This window comes from Oncorhynchus masou, chromosome 9 (assembly GCF_036934945.1).
Source record: "Oncorhynchus masou masou isolate Uvic2021 chromosome 9, UVic_Omas_1.1, whole genome shotgun sequence".
Lineage (NCBI taxonomy): Eukaryota > Metazoa > Chordata > Actinopteri > Salmoniformes > Salmonidae > Oncorhynchus > Oncorhynchus masou.
The window spans coordinates 91,156,253-91,179,643 of NC_088220.1; the positions used below are offsets into that span (position 1 = coordinate 91,156,253).

The 23,391-nt window shown below is 42.0% G+C and overlaps 1 protein-coding gene and 1 long non-coding RNA gene across 2 annotated transcripts in view; both read right to left on the reverse strand.

Annotated features, from left to right (window-relative positions):
* The window catches only part of LOC135546748 (transcriptional coactivator YAP1-like), a 95,765-nt gene that overhangs the window by 61,806 nt on the left and 10,568 nt on the right, over positions 1 to 23,391 (reverse strand). Inside the window, exon 3 of the mRNA XM_064975400.1 lies at positions 149 to 267. Coding sequence (XP_064831472.1) covers positions 149 to 267 — 119 coding nt within the window. The remainder of the gene's footprint in view (positions 1 to 148; positions 268 to 23,391) is intronic.
* LOC135546749 (uncharacterized) lies at positions 14,550 to 15,482 on the reverse strand. Its single transcript, XR_010456613.1, has 2 exons — positions 14,974 to 15,482; positions 14,550 to 14,877 (listed from the first exon to the last, which is right to left on the reverse strand). It is a non-coding gene; the product is annotated as an uncharacterized LOC135546749 (long non-coding RNA).

Sequence of the window (23,391 nt, forward strand, 5' to 3'; positions counted from 1 at the left end):
CAGCACTTTGAGATATCAGCTGATGTACGAAGGGCTATATAAATACATTTGATTTGATTTGATTTAAGCCTTGAATGCTCCAAAAGAACCCCCTATGTTGTCAGTGCAACATAAACACAACTGCGCGTGTGTGTGTGTGTGTCCTGACCACTAGCTGGGCTCATGATGTTCTGCTGCTGGACTGGTACAGGGCTGGTGGGAGGGGCCTGGTTCATCTGTAGGAGTGCCTTACGAGGGTCCAGCCAGGTGGTCGACTGGTCCAGATGGCTGCACAGAGAGAAGAGAAGAGTCCATCACTGAACAAAATGAACAAATAACTGTCATGAAACTTTCATGAACTTTTTAAAAACGTTCATGAAAAATGGAATCAAAAAAGAGTAGAGTTATTAAGAGCATAAAATATCTGATGATTCTTCTACAGGGCCCACAACTTATTTTAGGAGAAAGAGAAAACTGTGAGGCTGATTTGAAGCTGAAAAGTATATTGTCCAGACGCCATCTCTGTAAATGACGGTCCATATCACTGGACGTCACATTATACTGTATAGAGCTTCCCTTTAGGGAGGGACCCCACAAACTGAACTACTGTATAGAGCTTCCCTTTAGGGAGGGAACCCCACAAACTGAACTACTGTATAGAGCTTCCCTTTAGGGAGGGAACCCCACAAACTGAACTACTGTATAGAGCTTCCCTTTAGGGAGGGAACCCCACAAACTGAACTACTGTATAGAGTTTCCTTTTAGGGAGGGAACCCCACAAACAACAAAACTACAATGACAGAAAGAGACAAAGAGTGGAAAGCAACACATCTCAACATCATCTGCCTGTAATAGATATTGTAAATAGGCCATTTCTGCTGACAGTTATTCAGACCACACACCTCTCTCTACACATCCCTGCCTTAAGCATAAAACAGACCGAGAAGCTCCCTGCCGATAGACTGCCAATAAGTACTTATCACAGTAGGAGGTCGTTCCTGCTACGTGCTGACCAGGCAGCAACAAACCTACCATTTCTACTTGTAGAATCTCAATACTCGTCAGTGGCCAACAGTGTTGCCAGGTCCAGCTAAAAAAAAATGCCCAATAACACCTTCCCACAAGGCCTGAAAACGAGCCCAATGACCTCTGAAAACCTACCCACAAGGCCTGAAAACAAGCCCAATGACCTCTGAAAACCTACCCACAAGGCCTGAAAACTAGCCAAAAAAACAATCTCAGCAAGGGAGGAGTTAACACAACCTTCTGGTTATTAGTCCAACACTCTAACCACTCGGCTACCCTGCCACCCCACATTTATTTAGAATAGTAAAAAGTCATGTTTTTGTCATTCCCATGGTACACAGTCTGATATACCATGGAGTTCAACCAATCAGCATTCAGGGCTCAAACCACACAGTTTATAATTGTAAATACATTTTGTATGTGCTATAGATAAATTTGACAGGAGAGTTTGAGTGCTGAAAATTGGACAGAGAATCTCAACCTGTCGTTTGCCTGCCCCCTGCTTCTGTAATACAGTCTGTATCTGGGTCTTATCCTGAGCCTTGACATTAACTAAACAAGGCCATTAACAAGGCCATGATAGCGCGAGGCCACAACTAAAAACGCAGTCAAATGCTATGTATTAAATCTGTTTGCCAGCTATATCGTCATTTCAACATATTTATTGAACTGTATAAAATGTTACGCTGCTGTAGCCTAGAAAGGCTAGGCTGTGATAGGCTTCATTATCATCTGTTGGCTATGATTCTCCACATTTAATGTCCTCTTAATTGTGGACATTTTCCCATAACAGAAGCACGCGAGGGAGTTCCGTAACTTCCATTTCAAATGTCTCGCAGCGCTCCAACTGAGTAAAACACACTTGATGCGGTTATCCATAACAAAAGTCGACATTTGAATGTAGTTGACTTTAAACCACCTCTGAGATAATTTATCTAAAGAGCTCTAGTGCGCCTAAAGTCATTTTCCAATGCTTTGTAGCCGTTATATCAGTTAATATGTTTTATGGTAAACAGGAGTCTCCCGTAAAGACCAATCCAAATAGTCTACTGTAACGGCTGTCTTCCTCTGACGAGGAAAAGTGGTAAGGATCAGAGGACGAAGGCACAGCGTGGTACGTGTTCATGCTCTTTATTAAAACAAGTGAACACTGAAACAAAACAATAAAGGACACGTGAAATAACCAACCGAAAAATTCTGTGTGGAACACAGACACAGAAAATAAACACCCACGAAACACAAGTAGGAAAAGGCTACCTAAGTGATTCTCCATCAGAGACAACTAACGACACCTGCCTCTGATTGAGAACCATACCAGGCCAAACGCAAACACAACATATAAAATGGAACATAGACAACCCACCCAACTCACGCCTTGACCATACAAAAACAAAGATAAATCCAAAGAACTAAGGTCAGAACGTGACATATACCTACAACTGGTAAACAGTAGTCTCCGTAATGACCAATCTAAATAGTCTACTGGTAAACAGGAGTCTCCATAATGACCAATCTAAATAGTCTACCAACAACTGGTAAACAGAAGTCTCCATAATGACCAATCTAAATAGTCTACTGGTAAACAGGAGTCTCCATAATGACCAATCTAAATAGTCTACTGGTAAACAGAGGTCTCCATAGTGACCAATCTAAATAGTCTACCAACAACTGGTAAACAGAAGTCTCCATAATGACCAATCTAAATAGTCTACTGGTAAACAGGAGTCTCCATAATGACCAATCTATATAGTGTACTGGTAAACAGGGGTCTCCATAGTGACCAATCTAAATAGTCTACTGGTAAACAGGAGTCTCCATAATGACCAATCTAAATAATCTACTGGTAAAACAGGAGTCTCCATAATGACCAATCTAAATAGTCTACTGGTAAACAGGAGTCTCCATAATGACCAATCTAAATAGTCTACTGGTAAACAGAGGTCTCCATAGTGACCAATCTAAATAGTCTACTGGTAAACAGCAGTCTCCATAATGACCAATCTATATAGTGTACTGGTAAACAGGGGTCTCCATAATGACCAATCTAAATAGTCTAGTGGTAAACTGGAGTCTCCATAATGACCAATCAATATAGTCTACTGGTAAACAGCAGTCTCCATAATGACCAATCTATATAGTGTACTGGTAAACAGGGGTCTCCATAATGACCAATCTATATAGTCTACTGGTAAACAGCAGTCTCCATAATGACCAATCTAAATAGTCTACTGGTAAACAGGAGTCTCCATAGTGACCAATCTAAATAGTCTACCTACAACTGGTAAACAGGAGTCTCCATAATAACCAATCTAAATAGTCTACCTACAACTGGTAAACAGGAGTCTCCATAATGACCAATCTAAATAGTCTACTGGTAAACTGGAGTCTCCATAATGACCAATCTATATAGTCTACTGGTAAACAGGGGTCTCCATAATGACCAATCTATATAGTGTACTGGTAAACAGGGGTCTCCATAATGACCAATCTATATAGTCTACTGGTAAACAGCAGTCTCCATAATGACCAATCTAAATAGTCTACTGGTAAACAGGGGTCTCCATAGTGACCAATCTAAATAGTCTACCTACAACTGGTAAACAGAAGTCTCCATAATAACCAATCTAAATAGTCTACTGGTAAACGGGAGTCTCCATAGTGACCAATCTAAATAGTCTACTGGTAAACAGAAGTCTCCATAATGACCAATCTATATAGTCTACTGGTAAACAGGAGTCTCCATAATGACCAATCTATATAGTGTACTGGTAAACAGGGGTCTCCATAATGACCAATCTAAATAGTCTACTGGTAAATAGGAGTCTCCATAGTGACCAATCTAAATAGTCTACTGGTAAACTGGAGTCTCCATAATGACCAATCAATATAGTCTACTGGTAAACAGCAGTCTCCATAATGACCAATCTATATAGTGTACTGGTAAACAGGGGTCTCCATAATGACCAATCTAAATAGTCTACTGGTAAACAGGAGTCTCCATAATGACCAATCTAAATAGTCTACCTACAACTGGTAAACAGGAGTCTCCATAATGACCAATCTAAATAGTCTAGTGGTAAACAGGAGTCTCCATAATAACCAATCTAAATAGTCTACTGGTAAACAGGAGTCTCCATAATGACCAATCTAAATAGTCTACCTACAACTGGTAAACAGCAGTCTCCATAATGACCAATCTAAATAGTCTACTGGTAAACAGGAGTCTCCATAATGACCAATCTAAATAGTCTACTGGTAAACAGGAGTCTCCATAATAACCAATCTAAATAGTCTACTGGTAAATAGGAGTCTCCATAGTGACCAATCTAAATAGTCTACTGGTAAACAGAAGTCTCCATAATAACCAATCTAAATAGTCTACTGGTAAACTGGAGTCTCCATAATGACCAATCTAAATAGTCTACTGGTAAACAGGAGTCTCCATAATGACCAATCTAAATAGTCTACTGGTAAACGGGAGTCTCCATAGTGACCAATCTAAATAGTCTACTGGTAAACAGAAGTCTCCATAATGACCAATCTATATAGTCTACTGGTAAACAGGAGTCTCCATAATGACCAATCTAAATAGTCTACCTACAACTGGTAAACAGAAGTCTCCATAGTGACCAATCTAAATAGTCTACTGGTAAACAGGAGTCTCCATAGTGACCAATCTAAATAGTCTACTGGTAAACGGGAGTCTCCATAGTGACCAATCTAAATAGTCTACTGGTAAACAGAAGTCTCCATAATGACCAATCTAAATAGTCTACTGGTAAACAGGAGTCTCCATAATGACCAATCTAAATAGTCTACCTACAACTGGTAAACAGAAGTCTCCATAATGACCAATCTAAATAGTCTACTGGTAAACAGGAGTCTCCATAATGACCAATCTAAATAGTCTACTGGTAAACTGGAGTCTCCATAATGACCAATCTAAATAGTCTACTGGTAAACTGGAGTCTCCATAATGACCAATCTAAATAGTCTACTGGTAAACAGGAGACTCCATAATGACCAATCTAAATGATCTACTGGTAAACAGGGGTCTCCATAATGACCAATCTATATAGTGTACTGGTAAACAGAGGTCTCCATAATGACCAATCTATATAGTGTACTGGTAAACAGGAGTCTCCATAATGACCAATCTAAATAGTCTACTGGTAAACAGCAGTCTCCATAATGACCAATCTAAATAGTCTACTGGTAAACAGCAGTCTCCATAATGACCAATCTAAATAGTCTACTGGTAAACAGGAGTCTCCATAATGACCAATCTAAATAGTCTACTGGTAAACAGGAGTCTCCATAATGACCAATCTAAATAGTCTACCTACAACTGGTAAACAGGAGTCTCCATAATGACCAATCTAAATAGTCTACTGGTAAACAGGAGTCTCCATAATGACCAATCTAAATAGTCTACTGGTAAACAGGAGTCTCCATAATGACCAATCTATATAGTCTACTGGTAAACAGAAGTCTCCATAATGACCAATCTAAATAGTCTACTGGTAAACGGGAGTCTCCATAATGACCAATCTAAATAGTCTACTGGTAAACTGGAGTCTCCATAATGACCAATCTAAATAGTCTACTGGTAAACTGGAGTCTCCATAATGACCAATCTAAATAGTCTACTGGTAAACAGGAGTCTCCATAATGACCAATCTAAATAGTCTACTGGTAAACAGTAGTCTCCATAATGACCAATCTAAATAGTCTACTGGTAAATGGGAGTCTCCATAGTGACCAATCTAAATAGTCTACTGGTAAACTGGAGTCTCCATAATGACCAATCAATATAGTCTACTGGTAAACAGGGGTCTCCATAATGACCAATCTATATAGTGTACTGGTAAACAGGGGTCTCCATAATGACCAATCTAAATAGTCTACTGGTAAACAGAAGTCTCCATAATGACCAATCTAAATAGTCTATTGGTAAACAGCAGTCTCCATAATGACCAATCTAAATAGTCTACCTACAACTGGTAAACAGGAGTCTCCATAGTGACCAATCTAAATAGTCTACCTACAACTGGTAAACAGAAGTCTCCATAATAACCAATCTAAATAGTCTACTGGTAAACGGGAGTCTCCATAGTGACCAATCTAAATAGTCTACTGGTAAACTGGAGTCTCCATAATGACCAATCTAAATAGTCTACTGGTAAACAGAAGTCTCCATAATGACCAATCTAAATAGTCTACTGGTAAATGGGAGTCTCCATAGTGACCAATCTAAATAGTCTACTGATAAACTGGAGTCTCCATAATGACCAATCAATATAGTCTACTGGTAAACAGGAGTCTCCATAATGACCAATCTAAATAGTCTACCTACAACTGGTAAACAGAAGTCTCCATAATAACCAATCTAAATAGTCTACTGGTAAATGGGAGTCTCCATAGTGACCAATCTAAATAGTCTACTGATAAACTGGAGTCTCCATAATGACCAATCAATATAGTCTACTGGTAAACAGGAGTCTCCATAATGACCAATCTAAATAGTCTACTGGTAAACAGGAGTCTCCATAATGACCAATCTAAATAGTCTACTGGTAAACTGGAGTCTCCATAATAACCAATCTAAATAGTCTACTGGTAAACAGGAGTCTCCATAGTGACCAATCTAAATAGTCTACTGGTAAACTGGAGTCTCCATAATAACCAATCTAAATAGTCTACTGGTAAACAGGAGTCTCCATAGTGACCTATCTAAATAGTCTACTGGTAAACTGGAGTCTCCATAATGACCAATCTAAATAGTCTACTGGTAAACAGGAGTCTCCATAATGACCAATCTAAATAGTCTACTGGTAAACGGGAGTCTCCATAGTGACCAATCTAAATAGTCTACTGGTAAACTGGAGTCTCCATAATGACCAATCAATATAGTCTACTGGTAAACAGGAGTCTCCATAATGTACAATCTATATAGTGTACTGGTAAACAGGGGTCTCCATAATGACCAATCTAAATAGTCTACTGGTAAACAGGAGTCTCCATAATGACCAATCTAAATAGTCTAGTGGTAAACAGAAGTCTCCATAATGACCAATCTAAATAGTCTACCTACAACTGGTAAACAGCAGTCTCCATAGTGACCAATCTAAATAGTCTACCTACAACTGGTAAACTGGAGTCTCCATAGTGACCAATCTAAATAGTCTACTGGTAAACAGGAGTCTCCATAATGACCAATCTATATAGTCTACTGGTAAACGGGAGTCTCCATAGTGACCAATCTAAATAGTCTACTGGTAAACTGGAGTCTCCATAATGACCAATCTAAATAGTCTACTGGTAAACAGGAGTCTCCATAATGACCAATCTAAATAGTCTACTGGTAAACGGGAGTCTCCATAGTGACCAATCTAAATAGTCTACTGGTAAACTGGAGTCTCCATAATGACCAATCAATATAGTCTACTGGTAAACAGGAGTCTCCATAATGTACAATCTATATAGTGTACTGGTAAACAGGGGTCTCCATAATGACCAATCTAAATAGTCTACTGGTAAACAGGAGTCTCCATAATGACCAATCTAAATAGTCTACTGGTAAACAGAAGTCTCCATAATGACCAATCTAAATAGTCTACCTACAACTGGTAAACAGCAGTCTCCATAGTGACCAATCTAAATAGTCTACCTACAACTGGTAAACAGAAGTCTCCATAATAACCAATCTAAATAGTCTACTGGTAAACAGGAGTCTCCATAGTGACCAATCTAAATAGTCTACTGGTAAACTGGAGTCTCCATAATGACCAATCTATATAGTCTACTGGTAAACAGGGGTCTCCATAGTGACCAATCTAAATAGTCTACTGGTAAACAGAAGTCTCCATAATGACCAATCTAAATAGTCTACCTACAACTGGTAAACAGAAGTCTCCATAATAACCAATCTAAATAGTCTACTGGTACACAGGAGTCTCCATAATGACCAATCTAAATAGTCTACCTAAAACTGGTAAACAGAAGTCTCCATAATAACCAATCTAAATAGTCTACTGGTAGACAGGAGTCTCCATAGTGACCAATCTAAATAGTCTACTGGTAAACTGGAGTCTCCATAGTGACCAATCTAAATAGTCTACTGGTAAACAGAAGTCTCCATAATGACCAATCTAAATAGTCTACCTACAACTGGTAAACAGGAGTCTCCATAATGACCAATCTAAATAGTCTACCAACAACTGGTAAATAGGAGTCTCCATAGTGACCAATCTAAATAGTCTACTGGTAAACAGGAGTCTCCATAATGACCAATCTAAATAGTCTACTGGTAAACAGAGGTCTCCATAGTGACCAATCTAAATAGTCTAGTGGTAAACAGGAGTCTCCATAATGACCAATCTAAATAGTCTACCAACAACTGGTTAACAGAAGTGTCCATAGTGACCAATCTAAATAGTCTACTGGTAAACAGGAGTCTCCATAATGACCAATCTAAATAGTCTACTGGTAAACAGAAGTCTCCATAATGACCAATCTAAATAGTCTACTGGTAAACAGAAGTCTCCATAATGACCAATCTAAATAGTCTACCTACAACTGGTAAACAGAAGTCTCCATAATAACCAATCTAAATAGTCTACTGGTAAACAGGAGTCTCCATAGTGACCAATCTAAATAGTCTACTGGTAAACAGGGGTCTCCATAGTGACCAATCTAAATAGTCCACTGGTAAACAGGAGTCTCCATAGTGACCAATCTAAATAGTCTACTGGTAAACAGGAGTCTCCATAGTGACCAATCTAAATAGTCTACTGGTAAACAGGAGTCTCCATAGTGACCAATCTAAATAGTCTACTGGTAAACAGAAGTCTCCATAATGACCAATCTAAATAGTCTACCTACAACTGGTAAACAGGAGTCTCCATAGTGACCAATCTAAATAGTCTACTGGTAAACAGAAGTCTCCATAATGACCAATCTAAATAGTCTACTGGTAAACAGGAGTCTCCATAATGACCAATCTAAATAGTCTACCTACAACTGGTAAACAGGAGTCTCCATAATGACCAATCTAAATAGTCTACCAACAACTGGTAAATAGGAGTCTCCATAGTGACCAATCTAAATAGTCTACCAACAACTGGTAATTAGGAGTCTCCATAGTGACCAATCTAAATAGTCTACCAACAACTGGTAAATAGGAGTCTCCATAGTGACCAATCTAAATAGTCTACTGGTAAACAGCAGTCTCCATAATGACCAATCTATATAGTGTACTGGTAAACAGGGGTCTCCATAGTGACCAATCTAAATAGTCTACTGGTAAACAGGAGTCTCCATAATGACCAATCTAAATAGTCTACTGGTAAACAGAGGTCTCCATAATGACCAATCTAAATAGTCTACTGGTAAACAGAAGTCTCCATAATGACCAATCTAAATAGTCTACTGGTAAACAGAAGTCTCCATAATGACCAATCTAAATAGTCTACCTACAACTGGTAAACAGAAGTCTCCATAATAACCAATCTAAATAGTCTACTGGTAAACAGGAGTCTCCATAGTGACCAATCTAAATAGTCTACTGGTAAACAGGGGTCTCCATAGTGACCAATCTAAATAGTCCACTGGTAAACAGGAGTCTCCATAGTGACCAATCTAAATAGTCTACTGGTAAACAGGAGTCTCCATAGTGACCAATCTAAATAGTCTACTGGTAAACAGGAGTCTCCATAGTGACCAATCTAAATAGTCTACTGGTAAACAGAAGTCTCCATAATGACCAATCTAAATAGTCTACCTACAACTGGTAAACAGGAGTCTCCATAGTGACCAATCTAAATAGTCTACTGGTAAACAGAAGTCTCCATAATGACCAATCTAAATAGTCTACTGGTAAACAGGAGTCTCCATAATGACCAATCTAAATAGTCTACCTACAACTGGTAAACAGGAGTCTCCATAATGACCAATCTAAATAGTCTACCAACAACTGGTAAATAGGAGTCTCCATAGTGACCAATCTAAATAGTCTACTGGTAAACAGCAGTCTCCATAATGACCAATCTAAATAGTCTACTGGTAAACAGAGGTCTCCATAATGACCAATCTAAATAGTCTACCTACAACTGGTAAATAGGAGTCTCCATAGTGACCAATCTAAATAGTCTACCAACAACTGGTAAATAGGAGTCTCCATAGTGACCAATCTAAATAGTCTACCAACAACTGGTAATTAGGAGTCTCCATAGTGACCAATCTAAATAGTCTACCAACAACTGGTAAATAGGAGTCTCCATAGTGACCAATCTAAATAGTCTACTGGTAAACAGCAGTCTCCATAATGACCAATCTATATAGTGTACTGGTAAACAGGGGTCTCCATAGTGACCAATCTAAATAGTCTACTGGTAAACAGGAGTCTCCATAATGACCAATCTAAATAGTCTACTGGTAAACAGAGGTCTCCATAATGACCAATCTAAATAGTCTAGTGGTAAACAGGAGTCTCCATAATGACCAATCTAAATAGTCTACCAACAACTGGTAAATAGGAGTCTCCATAGTGACCAATCTAAATAGTCTACTGGTAAACAGCAGTCTCCATAATGACCAATCTATATAGTGTACTGGTAAACAGGGGTCTCCATAGTGACCAATCTAAATAGTCTACTGGTAAACAGGAGTCTCCATAATGACCAATCTAAATAGTCTACTGGTAAACAGAAGTCTCCATAATGACCAATCTAAATAGTCTACTGGTAAACAGAGGTCTCCATAATGACCAATCTAAATAGTCTACTGGTAAACAGGAGTCTCCATAGTGACCAATCTAAATAGTCTAGTGGTAAACAGGAGTCTCCATAATGACCAATCTAAATAATCTACCAACAACTGGTTAACAGAAGTGTCCATAGTGACCAATCTAAATAGTCTACCAACAACTGGTTAACAGAAGTGTCCATAGTGACCAATCTAAATAGTCTACTGGTAAACAGGAGTCTCCATAATGACCAATCTAAATAGTCTACTGGTAAACAGAGGTCTCCATAGTGACCAATCTAAATAGTCTACTGGTAAACAGAAGTCTCCATAATGACCAATCTAAATAGTCTACTGGTAAACAGAAGTCTCCATAGTGACCAATCTAAATAGTCTACTGGTAAACAGGAGTCTCCATAATGACCAATCTAAATAGTCTACTGGTAAACAGAGGTCTCCATAGTGACCAATCTAAATAGTCTGCTGGTAAACAGGAGTCTCCACAATGACTTTGAGCCAATCAGAGAGCATGAACCCCGACATGGGGAACCAACAGGAGTGACAACAAAAAGGAAAAAGAGGGCATTTTCTCCACTAATCTAAGGTTAAATCACAGAGTTTCTAAGCCCAGAGGCACAACATCACCAGACTTCTAGGAACGCGTCAAAGCGGACCAAGCGGACCAGGCGGATCAAGCAGACCAAGCGGACCAGGCTGACCAAGCGGGCCAGGCGGACCAAGCGGGCCAGGCGGACCAGGCAGACCAAGCGGACCAAGCGGGCCAGGCGGACCAGGCGAACCAGGCGGACCAGGCCGAGGTTTGGGGAGTCAATGAGAGAAGGGAAAAGGTCTTCCTTAGTTGTTAAATACAATCGACTATAGATTGGAGTCATTATCTAGTTGAACATCTTAGTAATCCAACCTCTTGAAGATGACAAACTGACACGTTTTCGTCAAAACAACTTCTTATCAAAGGAGTGCCTTTGATTGAACAGCGCGAGACAACCGTTAGATCAGGGATGCGTTCAGTACTTTATTTTATTCTGGAATGAATGACCAGATGAAAAACTGGGAGGAGTTGGGTTGTGGGTTGGGGAACGCTGTCAGCATGGCCAATCCCTTTAAATATGTCACTCATTGCATCAAGTCACACCTCGCCACACCAAACGGTAGCAAACAGACCCCCTGTTCAAGAACACACAAGAACGTTTTGGGGAACATAGCAAACATTAAAGCGGGCATTTCCGTTTCCGGGCATTAGCTTAGCTAGCGAACGTCGCCATGACATTGCCTACAAGTGTGATCAGTTTCTACCTATCTAACAAACTGTACTGTCTTTGGCTAAATGTCATGAGTCAATTCATATTCAATGTAGGCTATGCACACAACACTAAATACGTCCTCCAAGCTAGCAAACCACTGTAGCTAGTATTGACATAATTAAATCACAATGGATTAGTTTCCATGAAACAGCTTCCTGTGTTAGTTGCCGAGCACCATACTTAGCTAGCTAGGATGCTGTGCTAGCTGGTGAATATGGTAATGTTAGCTAGCTAGCTAAACATTTGTCTATGGTCTGGCACTGGCAGTATGGGATTATAGAAAGTGAATTAAATCGTTTCTTCGTCATTTTGCTAGGTAGTTATCTAGCTGTAGCCATCTGGCTAGTATCAACTAAGGCCTTCTTTAAAATAGCATGACTAAGCAACACACATGGTCAACACTGCCAATCAATGCTACTTTCACCATCTTGTTTGGAGTATTTTAACAAAGCTGACTACTTCAAGGTCTTTGCTGTGTGAACACAAAAAAGATTGGTTGAATGCCGACACTGTTCAGAGGTGCAAAGTACTGTTGGCAGGCAAACATTTGACAATCCTAAAGGTGTGTCTGAGCTTTTATAGAGTAGAGACAGGATCACAATACAGCTCCCTTCTCCTCCCTTCCTGCCTGCTCCTCCCTTCCTGCCTGCCTGCTCCTCCCTTCCTGCCTGCTCCTCCCTTCCTGCCTGCCTGCTCCTCCCTTCCTGCCTTCTACTACCTTCTACTACCTTCCTGCCTGCTGCTCCCTTCCTGCCTGCTCCTCCCTTCCTGCCTGCTCCTCCCTTCTTGCCTGCTCCTCCCTTCCTGGGGACTGACTGACTGGCTGGACTAGTGAGGGGATAGGGGACTGACTGACTGGCTGGTCTAGTGAGGGGATAGGGGACTGACCATTTAAAACGACATGTTATTCCTATCCCCATTTATAACGACATGTTATTCCTATCCCCATGTATAAAGACAAGCTATTCCTATCCCTATGTATAAAGACAAGTTATTCCTATCCCCATGTATAAAGACATGTTATTCCTATCCCCATTTACACAAAAATTCTAAAGTTTAGGGTCACATAGAAATGTCCTTGTTTTTGAAAGAAAAGCATAAAATTGGTCAGAATTTCAGTGTAGACAATGTTAATGTTGTAAATGACTATTATAGCTGGAAATGGCAGATTTGTTTAACGGAATATCTACATAGGCGTACAGAGACCCATTATCAGCAACCATCACTCCTGTGTTCCAATGGCAGGTTGTGTTAGCTAATCCAAGTTTATCATTTTAAAGGACTAACTGATTATTAGAAAACCCTTTTTTGCAATTATGTTAGCATAGCTGAAAAATGTTGTCCTGATTAAAGAAGCAATAAAACTGGCCTTCTTTAGACTAGTTGAGTATCTGGAGCATCAGCATTTGTGGGTTCGATTACAGGCTCAAAATGGCCAGAAACAAAGACCTTTCTTCTGAAACTCTTCAGTCTATTCTTGTTCTCAGAAATGAAGGCGGAGTAATTGGCAAGAAACTGAAGATCTTGTACAACGCTGTGTACTACTCCCTTCACAAAACAATGCAAACTGGCTCTAACCAGAATAGAAAGAGTGGGAGGTGCACAACTGAGCAAGAGGACCAGTACATTAGTGTATAGTTTGAGAACCAGACGTCTCACAAGTCCTCAACTGGCAGCGTCATGAAATAGTACCCGCAAAACACCAGTCGCAACGTAAACAGTGAAGAGGTGACTCCGGGATGCTGACCTTCTAGGCAGAGTTCTTCTGTCTAGCTTCTGTGTTCTTTTGCATATCTCAGACTGGCCAATAAAAATAAAAAACTTTTTATTGGCCAGTCTGAGATATGGCTTTTTCTTTGCACCTCTGCCTAGAAGGTCAGCATCCCGGAGTCGCCTCTTCACTGTTTACGTTGCGACTGGTGTTTTGCGGGTCTAGCGAAATGCTTGTGTTTCTAGCTCCAACAGTACAGTAATATGTAACTAATTGTTTGTGTTCCTAGCTCCAACAGAGCAGTAATATCTAGCTAAATGCGTGTGTTCCTAGCTCCAAAAGTAATATCTAACTAAATTCTTATGTTTCTTGCTCCAACAGTAATATCTAACTAAATGCTTATGTTTCTTGCTCCAACAGTAATATCTAACTAAATGCTTATGTTTCTTGCTCCAACAGTAATATCTAACTACATGCTTGTGTTCCCAGCTCCAACAGTACAGTAGTATCAAGCTAAATGCTTGTGTTCCTAGCTCCAAAAGTACAGTAGTATCTAACTAAATGCTTGTGTTCCTAGCTCCAACAGTAATATCTAACTAAATGCTTGTGTTCCTAGCTCCAACAGTACAGTAGTATCTAACTAAATGCTTGTGTTCCTAGCTCCAACAGTGCAGTAATATCGAACTAAATGCTTGTGTTCCTAGCTCCAACAGTAATAACTAACTAAATGCTTGTGTTCCTGTTACAACACAGAGGCGGGTGCAAGATGCAAGCAACGATGGTTTTAATGAATGTAGTTCACAGCAGCAACATGACAGACAGACTGTACTCAGAAGGAATCCGACCCAGGAACTCGGGTGCATCTTCCGATCATAACGTGCTGAGAAAACCAGGGGAGTGTGTCCGGATGAGTAGGAAGGAGCACAGCAGATAATCCACACAAGAGAAGAGCACGGACACACGACACAACCTCAGAGAAGAAACAACGATCTGACAACAAGAAACACTGGTAACAGAACATATAAAGGGAAGATAAGTGGTTCCAGCTGGCGCAGACAATCAGGCCGAGATTGGGAAACCACGCCCACACAAACACTGGAGAGAGAGAGAGAGAGAGAGGCAGTGGATTCATGAACCGTGACAATACCCCCCCCCCTAGGAATGCCTCTTGGCGTTCCCAGGCAAATTTACCTGTCGATTGAAATCATCGATAAGGGAGTGATCCAGAATGTCCCTAGCAGGTACCCAACTTCTCTCCTCCGGGCCGTAACCCTCCCAGTCCACCAGGTACTGGAATCCGCGTCCCCTCCTTCTAGAGTCCAAAATACGATTGACAGAAAAGGTGGTTTCCCCATCAACAAGTCGTGGCGGCGGGGGAACCGGGACCGGCGGGTTAATGCGTGCCTGAAACACAGGTTTTATTTTAGACACATGAAAGGTAGGATGAATTCTCCTATACGCCAGAGGAAGCTTGAGCCGGACCGCCACCGGACTAATGATCCTGGTGACTCTGAACGGGCCGATAAATTTGGGGGCAAGCTTGTTCGAAACGGATCGGAGTGGAATGTTCTTAGTAGAAAGCCACACTCTTTGGCCAACGACGTATACCGGAGGCTTCGACCGGTGGCGATCGGCCTTAGCCTTGGTGCGCGCCCCCACCCGGAGAAGAGTCTCACGGGCTCTGCTCCATGCGTGACGGCACCTCTGGATGAAAGCGTGAGCGGAGGGAACAGTGACCTCGGACTCCGTACTGGGAAAGATAGGTGGCTGGTAACCTAAACTACACTCAAACGGAGAGAGACCCGTGGCTGCCACTGGCAACGAATTGTGAGCGTACTCAACCATAGAGAGTTGTTGACTCCAGGAAGAGGGATTCTTAGAAACCAAACATCGCAACACTCTCTCCAAATCTTGGTTGGCCCTCTCCGTTTGACCGTTGCTCTGGGGATGAAACCCTGAAGACAGGCTGACACTCGCTCCCAGTAACCTACAAAACTCTTGCCAAAACTTGGACACAAATTGGGGCCCCCGGTCAGAAACTACGTCCATCGGCAGGCCATGTAAGCGAAAGACGTGATCCACGACAGTTACCGCTGTCTCCTTGGCAGATGGTAATTTAGGCAAGGGAAGAAAATGAGCCGCCTTCGAGAACCGGTCCACCACGGTCAAAACAACCGTCTTGCCCTGGGAGGGCGGGAGGCCGGTAACAAAATCTAGCGCGATGTGGGACCAGGGTCTCGAAGGGACCGACAGCGGTTGGAGTAACCCATCTGGGGGTCGATTAGAAGTCTTCCCAGTGGCACAAACCGAGCAGGCCAAGACAAAACTGTGAATGTCACGAGCCATCAGTGGACACCAAAAGCGTTGCTTAACCAAAAAGCTAGTGCGGCTGACTCCTGGATGACACGCTACGTTGGAGCAGTGCCCCCACCGAATAACATCGGACCGACACCCCTCCGGCACAAACAACCGATTAGGCGGGCAACCGGGCGGAGGCGTGACCCCCTCTAAGGCCGTTTTGACCCTCGATTCAACCTCCCATGTGAGTGTGGAGACCACTAGGGTCCCGGGTAGGATGCACTCGGGAGTGGATGGGCGTTCGGAATGGTCAAAAATGCGAGAAAGGGAATTGGGTTTGACATTCTTGGAACCCGGGCGATACGAGAGAGAGAAGTCAAAACGTCCGAAAAAGAGTGCCCACCGCGCCTGCCTGGAGTTGAGTCGCTTGGCGGTTCTGATATACTCCAAATTCTTGTGATCGGTCCAAACTATAAAAGGTACCCCGAACCCTCTAACCAATGGCGCCACTCCTCCAGTGCTAACTTCACTGCCAACAACTCTCTGTTGCCAATGTCGTAGTTGCGTTCCGCAGGTGATAACCGATGGGAAAGGAACGCGCAAGGGTGCATCTTGTCGTCAGAAGAGGAACGTTGGGAAAGTACCGCACCTACCCCCACCTCTGAAGCGTCCACCTCCACCACGAACTGACGCGAGGGATCGGGAGCTATGAGGATAGGAGCCGAAACAAAGCGGCTCTTGAGTTTGGCGAATGCAGCCTCGGCTGTATCGGACCACCTGAACGTCACTCTGGGAGAGGTTAAGGCGGTAAGAGGAGCGACTATCTGGCTAAAGTTGCGAACGAAACGCCGGTAGAAATGGGCGAATCCCAGAAACCTCTGTAGGGCCTTACGGGAATCTGGGCTTGGCCAATCCACCACAGCCTTAACCTTGTCGGGATCCATGCGAATACCTTCAGTCGAGACGATGTAACCTAGGAATGGAACGGATTGTGCATGAAAAATGCATTTCTCCGCCTTGACAAAAAGTCCATTCTCCAACAACCTCTGAAGCACTCGTCTGACGTGTTGAGCGTGTTCCTGGAGAGAAGAAGAAAAAATCAGTATGTCATCCAGGTAAACATATATGAACTGATCAATCATATCTCTCAGCACGTCATTGACGAGTGCCTGGAAAACCGCTGGGGAGTTGGATAGCCCAAAAGGCATGACCAAATATTCGAAGTGCCCTCTGGGGGTGTTAAACGCGGTCTTCCATTCGTCCCCCTCCCTTATGCGAACCAAATGATATGCATTACGTAAATCCAACTTAGTGAACACGGATGCTCCCTGTAACCTTTCAAAGGCGGAGGACATCAACGGTAAGGGATAGGTATTCTTCACTGTGATGTTATTCAACCCACGGTAATCAATGCAAGGACGCAGAGATCCGTCCTTCTTCCCCACAAAGAAGAACCCCGCCCCCGCTGGAGAAGAGGAAGGACGAATGAATTTAGATGCCAGAGAACCAGAGATGTATCTCTCCATAGCCTCCCTCTCAGGAACAGAAAGTGAATATAACTTGCCTTTAGGCGGAGACTCACCTGGCAATAATTCTATTGCACAGTCATAGGGACGATGCGGAGGAAGGGAAGCAGCACGGGACTTACTGAACACCTCCTTCAGGTCGAGGTATTCAACGGGCACGTTAGACAAATCCACTGCCTCCTCTAGAAACACAGAATCAGACACAGACGAACAAGCAGACACTAAACAGGACTCAAGACACTTGTTACTCCACATGGATATAGAGTTATGACCCCAGTCAACTCTGGGGTTGTGTTGGGTGAGCCAAGGGTGGCCGAGAACTAATGGTGCAAGGGGTGAGTCCATGAGTAGGAATGATAGTGTCTCAGTGTGATTGCCAGAAGTGATGAGTGTGATAGGTTCAGTGGTGTGAGAAATGTTGGGGAGTTCTTGACCATTGAGAGCGTTGACGGATATCTTGTGCGTGAGTGAGGTGATAGGGATCTGGAGTTTGTGAGCGAGCTTGAAGTCCATGAAATTACCCTCTGCTCCTGAGTCCAGTAAGGCTTGGGTGTCGTGCGTGTGGGTGGCCCATCTTAGTCTTACCGGGAGGAGAGTAGATGATGAGGTCTTCTCTGTGGTGACACCACCCGATAGTAGCCTCATGTTTACTACCGGGCCTGATCTTTTACCGGGCAGGAGTGGATAAAGTGGCCCGCTCTACCACAGTAGAGACAGAGTCCTTGGGATCTCCGCCTCTCCCTCTCTTCCCGGGAGAGGCGAGCTCTCCCCAGCTGCATGGGTTCGTGAGCGGAAGCTGAACTGGCCGTGTTCCCGACGCTGGCATGCCAGCCCTCCGTGTCGTTATACGGTCTGTTAGGGCATGCTCGGCGGCCAATACGACTCAGACGAGCGTCGACCCTCAGGGCTAGTTCCACTAGTCCATTTAAACTCCTGGGAAGGTCCAGAACATAAATCTCCTTCTGGATCCGGTCCTCCAGCCCATGCAGGAACATGTCCCACTGCGCCTCCTCGTTCCACTGACACTCAGCGGCCAGAGTGCGGAATTGGATGGAGTATTCCGATACTGAATGGTCTCCTTGGCGAAGGTCAGCGAGTAGTCTGGCCGTCTCCCTACCCGCCACGGCCCGATCGAAGACCCTTCTCATCTCCTCGGAGAGTGTCTGGAAAGAGGTGCAGCATGGGTCCTGGTTCGCCCACACCGCCGTTCCCCAGAGAGACGCTTTGCCTGATAGCAGTGTGAGTACGAATGCTACCTTAGACTGTTCACGGTTGAAGGTCCGTGGCTGCAACGAGAAATGCATGGAACATCTCGTAAGAAAGGCTCTGCAATAGTCAGGATCACCTGAATAACCCTCTGGTGTCGGTAGCCGTGGCTCTAGCTGGGAATCCGGCTCTGGCGGGGCGGGTTGAACTGCCGGTGTAGGTGGCGCAGCGGAACCCCTCTGATGTTGCAATTGTTGGGTCAGCTGGGATACCTGCGTCGAAATGGCTTGTACTGCCCGACCTGTGCTGGAGATGTTCTCCTCTTGTTGATCCATTCTCGTGATACTGCGGGAAAGGAATTCGGTCAGACTCGTTGAACTCGCTGCATCCATGGTCTGGTCAGATCGTTCTGTTACAACACAGAGGCGGATGCAAGATGCAAGCAACGATGGTTTTAATGAATGTAGTTCACAGCAGCAACATGACAGACAGACTGTACTCAGAAGGAATCCGACCCAGGAACTCGGGTGCATCTTCCGATCATAACGTGCTGAGAAAACCAGGGGAGTGTGTCCGGATGAGTAGGAAGGAGCACAGCAGATAATCCACACAAGAGAAGAGCACGGACACACGACACAACCTCAGAGAAGAAACAACGATCTGACAACAAGAAACACTGGTAACAGAACATATAAAGGGAAGATAAGTGGTTCCAGCTGGCGCAGACAATCAGGCCGAGATTGGGAAACCACGCCCACACAAACACTGGAGAGAGAGAGAGAGAGAGAGAGAGAGAGAGAGAGAGAGAGAGAGAGAGAGGCAGTGGATTCATGAACCGTGACAGTTCCTAGCTCCAACAGTACAGTCATATCTAACTAAATGCTTGTGTTCCTAGCTCCAACAGTAATATCTAACTAAATGCTTGTGTTCCTAGCTCCAACAGTAATATCGAACAAAATGCTTGTGTTCCTAGCTCCAACAGTACAGTAATATCTAACTAAATGCTTGTGTTCCTAGCTCCAACAGTACAGTAATATCTAACTAAATGCTTGTGTTCCTAGCTCCAACAGTACAGTAATATCTAACTAAATGCTTGTGTTCCTAGCTCCAACAGTAATAACTAACTAAATGCTTGTGTTCCTAGCTCCAACAGTAATATCTAACAAAAATGCTTGTGTTCCTAGCTCCAACAGTAATATCTAACAAAAATGCTTGTGTTCCTAGCTCCATCAGTAATAACTAACTAAATGCTTGTGTTCCTAGCTCCAACAGTAATAACTAACTAAATGCTTGTGTTCCTAGCTCCAACAGTAATATCTAACTAAATGCTTGTGTTCCTAGCTCCAACAGTAATATCTAACAAAAATGCTTGTGTTCCTAGCTCCAACAGTAATATCTAACTTAATGCTTGTGTTCCTAGCTCCAACAGTAACATCTAACTTAATGCTTGTGTTCCTAGCTCCTACAGTGCAGTAATATCTAACTTAATGCTTGTGTCCTAGCTCCAACAGTAATATCTAACTTAATGCTTGTGTTCCTAGCTCCAACAGTAATATCTAACTTAATGCTTGTGTTCCTAGCTCCTACAGTGCAGTAATATCTAACTTAATGCTTGTGTCCTAGCTCCAACAGTAATATCTAACTTAATGCTTGTGTCCTAGCTCCAACAGTAATATCTAACTTAATGTTTGTGTTCCTAGCTCCTACAGTGCAGTAATATCTAACTAAATGCTTGTGTTCCTAGCTCCTACAGTGCAGTAATATCTAACTTAATGCTTGTGTTCCTAGCTCCAACAGTAATATCTAACTAAATGTTTGTGTTTCTAGCTCCAACAGTAATATCTAACAAAAATGCTTGTGTTCCAAGCTCCAACAGTAATATCTAATAAAAATGCTAGTGTTCCTAGCTCCAACAGTACAGTAATATCTAACTAAATGCTTGTGTTCCTAGCTCCAACAGTAATAACTAACTAAATGCTTGTGTTCCTAGCTCCAACAGTAATATCTAACTAAATGCTTGTGTTCCTAGCTCCGACAGTACAGTAATATCTAACTGGATGCTTGTGTTCCTAGCTCCAACGGTGCAGTAATATCTAACTAAATGCTTGTGTTCCTAGCTCCAACAGTACAGTAATATCTAAGTAAATGCTAGTGTTCCTAGCTCCGACAGTACAGTAGTATCGAACTAAATGATTGTGTTCCTAGCTCCAACAGTACAGTAATATCTAAGTAAATGCTTGTGTTCCTAGCTCCAACAGTACAGTAGTATCGAACTAAATGATTGTGTTCCTAGCTCCAACAGTACAGTAATATCTAACTAAATGATTGTGTTCCTAGCTCCAACAGTACAGTAATATCTAACTAAATGATTGTGTTCCTAGCTCCAACAGTACAGTAATATCTAACTAAATGATTGTGTTCCTAGCTCCAACAGTACAGTAATATCTAACTAAATGATTGTGTTCCTAGCTCCAACAGTACAGTAATATCTAACTAAATGATTGTGTTCCTAGCTCCAACAGTACAGTAATATCTAACTAAATGCTTGTGTTCCTAGCTCCAACAGTACAGTAATATCTAACTAAATGCTTGTGTTCCTAGCTCCAACAGTAATAACTAACTAAATGCTTGTGTTCCTAGCTCCAACAGTAATATCTAACTAAATGCTTGTGTTCCTAGCTCCAACAGTAATATCTAACTAAATGCTTGTGTTCCTAGCTCCAACAGTAATATCTAACTAAATGCTTGTGTTCCTAGCTCCAACAGTAATATCTAACTAAATGCTTGTGTTCCTAGCTCCAACAGTAATATCTAACAAAAATGCTTGTGTTCCAAGCTCCAACAGTAATATCTAACAAAAATGCTTGTGTTCCTAGCTCCAACAGTAATAACTAACTAAATGCTTGTGTTCCTAGCTCCAACAGTAATATCTAACTAAATGCTTGTGTTCCTAGCTCCAACTGTAATATCTAACTAAATGCTTGTGTTCCTAGCTCCAACAGTAATATCTAACTAAATTCTTGTGTTCCTAGCTCCAACAGTAATATCTAACTAAATGCTTGTGTTCCTAGCTCCAACAGTAGTATCTAACTAAATGCTTGTGTTCCTAGCTCCAACAGTAGTATCTAACTAAATGCTTGTGTTCCTAGCTCCAACAGTAATATCTAACTAAATGCTTGTGTTCCTAGCTCCAACAGTACAGTAATATCTAACTAAATGCTTGTGTTCCCAGCTCCAACAGTAATATCTAACTAAATGCTTGTGCTTCTAGCTCCAACAGTACAGTAATATCTAACTGGATGCTTGTGTCCTAGCTCCAACAGTAATATCTAACTACGTGCTTGTGTTTCTAGCTCCAACAGTAATATCTAACTAAATGTTTGTGTTTCTAGCTCCAACAGTAATATCTAACTAAATGCTTGTGTTCCTAGCTCCAACAGTAATATCTAACTAAATGCTTGTGTTCCTAGCTCCAACAGTAATATCTAACTTAATGTTTGTGTTCCTAGCTCTAACAGTACAGTAATATCTAACTAAATGCTTGTGTTCCTAGCTCCAACAGTACAGTAATATCTAACTAAATGCTTGTGTTCCTAGCTCCAACAGTACAGTAATATCTAACTAAATGCTTGTGTCCCTAGCTCCAACAGTACAGTAATATCTAACTAAATACGTGTGTTCCTAGCTCCAACAGTAATATCTAACTGGATGCTTGTGTTCCTAGCTCCAACAGTACAGTAATATCTAACTAAATGCTTGTGTTCCTAGCTCCAACAGTAATATCTAACTAAATGCTTGTGCTTCTAGCTCCAACAGTACAGTAATATCTAACTGGATGCTTGTGTCCTAGCTCCAACAGTACAGTAATATCTAACTAAATGTTTGTGTTCCTAGCTCCAACAGTAATATCTAACTACGTGCTTGTGTTTCTAGCTCCAACAGTAATATCTAACTAAATGTTTGTGTTTCTAGCTCCAACAGTAATATCTAACTAAATGCTTGTGTTCCTAGCTCCAACAGTAATATCTAACTAAATGCTTGTGTTCCTAGCTCCAACAGTAATATCTAACTTAATGTTTGTGTTCCTAGCTCCAACAGTAAAGTAATATCTAACTAAATGCTTGTGTTCCTAGCTCCAACAGTGCAGTAATATCTAGCTAAATGCTTGTGTTCCTAGCTCCAACAGTACAGTAATATCTAACTTAATGCTTGTGTTCCTAGCTCCAACAGTACAGTAATATCTAACTAAATACGTGTGTTCCTAGCTCCAACAGTAATATCTAACTAAATGCTTGTGTTCCTAGCTCCAACAGTACAGTAATATCTAACTAAATGCTTGTGTCCCTAGCTCCAACAGTACAGTAATATCTAACTAAATGCTGGTGTTCCTAGCTCCAACAGTAATATCTAACTAAATGCTGGTGTTCCTAGCTCCAACAGTAATATCTAACTAAATGCTTGTGTTCCTAGCTCCAACAGTAATATCTAACTAAATGCTTGTGTTCCTAGCTCCAACAGTAATATCTAACTAAATGCTTGTGTTCCTAGCTCCAACAGTACAGTAATATCTAACTAAATG